This window comes from Tachypleus tridentatus, chromosome 6 (genome assembly GCF_004210375.1).
Source record: "Tachypleus tridentatus isolate NWPU-2018 chromosome 6, ASM421037v1, whole genome shotgun sequence".
NCBI lineage: Eukaryota > Metazoa > Arthropoda > Merostomata > Xiphosura > Limulidae > Tachypleus > Tachypleus tridentatus.
The window spans coordinates 159997267-160001664 of NC_134830.1; the positions used below are offsets into that span (position 1 = coordinate 159997267).

At 33.2% G+C, this 4398-nt stretch overlaps 1 protein-coding gene across 1 annotated transcript; it reads left to right on the forward strand.

The window, feature by feature from the left end:
- Positions 1-366: 366 nt before the first annotated feature.
- LOC143254285 (uncharacterized) lies at positions 367-3572 on the forward strand. Its single transcript, XM_076509190.1, has 4 exons — positions 367-517; positions 1588-1681; positions 2088-2225; positions 3331-3572. The coding sequence occupies exons 1-4, from the start codon at positions 460-462 to the stop codon at positions 3368-3370; spliced, it is 330 nt and encodes a 109-aa protein (XP_076365305.1). The 5' UTR covers positions 367-459; the 3' UTR covers positions 3371-3572.
- Positions 3573-4398: the final 826 nt, after the last annotated feature.

Below are 4398 nucleotides of genomic sequence, written 5' to 3' on the forward strand. Positions count from 1 at the left end.
AAATGGAGTTCAAACAAAGTTTGTTTGTTTGAAATTTCGCACAAAGCTACACGAGGGCTCTCTGCGCTATCTGCTCCTAATTTAGCAGTGTAAGACTAGAGAGAAGGTAGCTAGTCATCACCACCCACCGCCAATTCTTAAGTTACTCTTTTACCAACGAATGTATCATAACGTATTTTCTTATTTTTTCGTATCAACATTTGTTATAACGTTCGAATGAGTTTCCTTAGCCTTTCTGATACCAAGATAACATTTGATATGTTTTTTGTTGTTTTTTTTTCAAACTGGCAACAGGCGAAGAAACGGAAACAATATTTTTATCTGGATGTCACCGTGCGACATTACTTGTTAAACATATGGTCATATTCGCATAATGAAGGATCTAGACTATAGGTAGCGCTATTCTGACGCTACTAAATATAAGTGCAAGCCGTTATTTACAGGATATACGAAGAAAACATGGAATTTCGTCAAGTAAAGTTGGTTTTGTTTGTCGTAGTTATGTGGGCGGTAATTGGTGAGCTATTGAACAAACATTTTGATCTATTTCTATATATTAGCAGAAATTAGTGTTTTATTCTCTTTTATATATTAATAATTAGCTAGAAGCATAGGAGATAACAATTAAAGTTTCTATACGGAATCGTCCACACTTCTGATTAGTTTGATTCTATTCGTACATTTAAGATTTTATATGTGTACAAATTTATTTCAATCGGACATTTTTTAATCATTTGAAGTCGCACTTCATAACGTTCCATTATTCAATACAGGTTTGTGGTAAACTAGGCTTAACTAAGACTATTAAGATAAATGCGAGGGTTCATTATGTTTGCTACTACGAACCCTAAACTTCAACATGAATTTTATATTTCTAATATTATTAACTGTATGCTTTTGTGTGTCATCTAATATGTACAATTTAGCATTTTAGTTTTAACGAAAAACTTTAATAAACTTAAAATGTTATGATTTGTTGACGATGTCCATAAGTCATTTAAACGACTTGATAAACAACCAGACGTAGAATCTGAACTGTCGTTTCTCTTACATGATTTATCCAACTCTGATTTCATCTAAACGTTTCTCCTGCATCATTTTCTTCTATATTATAACTTTTATCTATTCATTCTTATACTCCAACTATTACATAAATATATTGTTTAACTTTTAAGGTACTTTAAATCTTATTTAATAAAACTGTTCGAGTTATTACACAAAACACATTTTATAACACACTTAACGTCCTTATTGGGACAGAAGTAAGTCTTCGGATTTACAACGCTAAAATCAGGGATTCGATTCCCATCGATGGACATAGAATATAGCCTGTTGTGGCTTTGCTGTTAACAACATACAACACACTTAACGTTGTCGCTACCTCACAAATCGTGGAAAACGTCGTTGTATGAGCTTCTAACTGAATAAAATAAAAACTGTTTCTTAAAACTATAACTCTTTCTTAGCCATTTCTGGTCCACAAAACAAAACTGAATTGGTTTCTTTCGTTTGAATATCTGGTGAGGATTTCTGACTTGGTGAATAATTTCTATTTATTTTAATCTAAATATATTTCTCATTTTATAGCGCCCTCTACTGCTCCTTGCCCTCACACTTACAAACCTGTTTGCGGTGCTAATGGAGAAGTCTACGATAATGAGTGTTTACTAAACAAGGCAGGGTAAGTAATCTACCTATGTATTTATTTGATTGGTTATCATGATTCACGTGATTTGTAGTTGTTACTAGTACCTACAGAAAACACCCTATTTTCAGTTTTATTTGTACTCTCAAATTACCTTCGTAATTCAAAACTTCACCTTTTTGCCTTCACAATGTTTAGATTTGCACAGTCAGTACTTTGTAATCCCAACGTATTTTATTATTAAGCTGCTTGAAATTATAAGTCAAAAACACATTCGAAGTGATAAATGTTATAGTTTTCCATTTTCTAAATGATCTACCAATTAAAAATATTTATTATAATGAAGAAAATTTAAAACAACAAATGTTTTCGTTTCACTGTTACATAACACTTATATCCGATTCACCAAGTTTGTTTTACTACGTTGTGTTTGTTTTAAAAGGATAGAACGTGCTGAATCATGGGAAACTTGCCGCGGACATGAACTCTGCCCTTCTGTCTGTACTGAAGAGTACGATCCTGTTTGTGTTGAAGGCAAGATATATGGAAACCGATGTGTGATGCAGTCTCACTTCTGCGGGTAAGTACCACATCTTTACAGGGGACAAGGTCAAGCCTTTTAGTTACAAGTATGGAACTGAGTGAATGTTTAATAGTAAACATTCATTGCTCTTGTAGGCTGTTCCTTAACCAACAGTATTATTAAAAACACAAATAAGTTTTGAAGTGTAAACACTGAATCACAACGTTACTTGTTATATTGTTTCCTTATCGCATTTTTTAGAGAATGTGCAAACTATCATGGATCGAAATGTGCAGACTAAAACTAAAAAAAGTTAAATCAATTACAACTTAATTTGAAGTTTACAAAAGTTAAGTAGGTAGCAAACTTTGTGTAAGAGAAGATATATTAAAATGTCAGGTTGTCCAGAAGTAAATGTAGGAATTCTCACTATGACATTTAGAAACTGAATATTGAGTGACTTGTCGTTGGTTGGTTTAATCCAACGTTTATCGCTTACAAAGTGTCTTAATTCTCTGACGTTTCAACTCTACTCAGAATAAATTTTGGAACCCCCAAGATAGCATGGAGAAGAAGAACTTGTAGAAAAGCTAGGCTCAAGCATTGCTAAACACCTAAGAGTGATTGGAATGACCAAAAATTTGAATAAGTGTGTACCGCACGAGCTGACTGAAGATCAAAAAAATTGGTGTTAGACTTGTAAAGATTGACGCTCCAAAAAATTGGGAATCGAAAGTCTGCCTCGTCCACCTCATTCCTCAAGCCTTTCCCTTACAAATTCCTATTTTTTTCTAGCACTTTAAACAAGTTTTTGAACAATAACCGCTTTCAAAACCAGACTGCCGCAGAAGTTCATTAAGAATAGAAACTATTTCTATAGCAGGGACAGAAACAGCATCGTTACAAGTTAGCAAAAGTGGGTTGGAGCAAATGGCGCTTTAATTAAAGCATGTTTTACAACACTGGTTTATACTTTTCCAAACTTCGCATTTCGAAAACATTTATTTGTGGACAACCTAATATATTAACACAGTATGAAAGTATATGACTAATGAAGCTTTCACTCACGCCCACGTGATAAACACGTCAGTGAATTAATATGCCCGTATGATTTATTTTTATATCATTACAATATCGTAATTGTTTTGGTATTCATTTTTAGAAAAGTCATGCACGAGAATCCACTAGAAGCTTGCCTGTAGAATGTACGAGATGGTGAAACTACCGCTATCTATGGACAACATAAAACAACACTAATTTTATTTTATCCTGAATTATATTATCGTCACCTTAAACTAATTTTATTTCGTGTTCAACAACAAATTTTTAAATTAATCTTCAAATAAAATGTATTTGTCAAAGCTATTCTCAGAAGCTGTATGTCAAATAAAATCATTGATTTTACGTGTTTCATTTTCCTGTCTTTAAAAACTGTTGACTTATTTTGTGGGAATCTACACTTAGTGGACGGTTATTTATGTTACAAATTCGTATACTGTTAACTGTGAGGTAGAGGATGTTCTGTGAAGGAAAACAGTAAAAAAAACACGACTATATGTTACAGTAGCTTGTTTGTTTTTGAATTTCACTCACAGCTACACGAGGGCTATCTGTGCTAGCCGTCCCTAATTTGGCAGTGTAAGACTAGAGGGAAGGCAGCTAGTCATCACCACCCACCGCCAACTCTTGAGCTACTCTTTTACCAACGAATAGTGGGATTGACCGTCACATTATAACGCCCCAACTGCTGGGCGTGCGAGCCCGCGACCCTCAGATTATAATAAAATGGAAGTTATTTCGAAACAACGTTTTTCAGTTTCTTTTCGCAAACAAAATAAAAACCTGACCACAAACAAGCTTTATAAGTGCATTTCTTGTATTTTCAATATTTTTATTATTAACCACTAAATAAAGAAACATCTCGATGTATCAACTATATTTTTAGAACATTTTACCAACCTTATAATTAAATGGATTAACATAGTCGTCCATTATTTTATGCTTATACAGCAATGTGTATACAACAATGTATTCTTTTATCTCTGTTCACTTTATAAGCACTCCAGTGTTTTATAACTCGTGGCATTTGGCTTTTATACTGATCAGTTCAAAGAAAAAAATATATAAAAAATGAACAATGGTAAACATTTGATGGATGTCGTAAAAGCACTTTTTATGAACAAAACTTCTGGATTAAACAGACTTTCTTCAAATGGATCAGACATTTAAT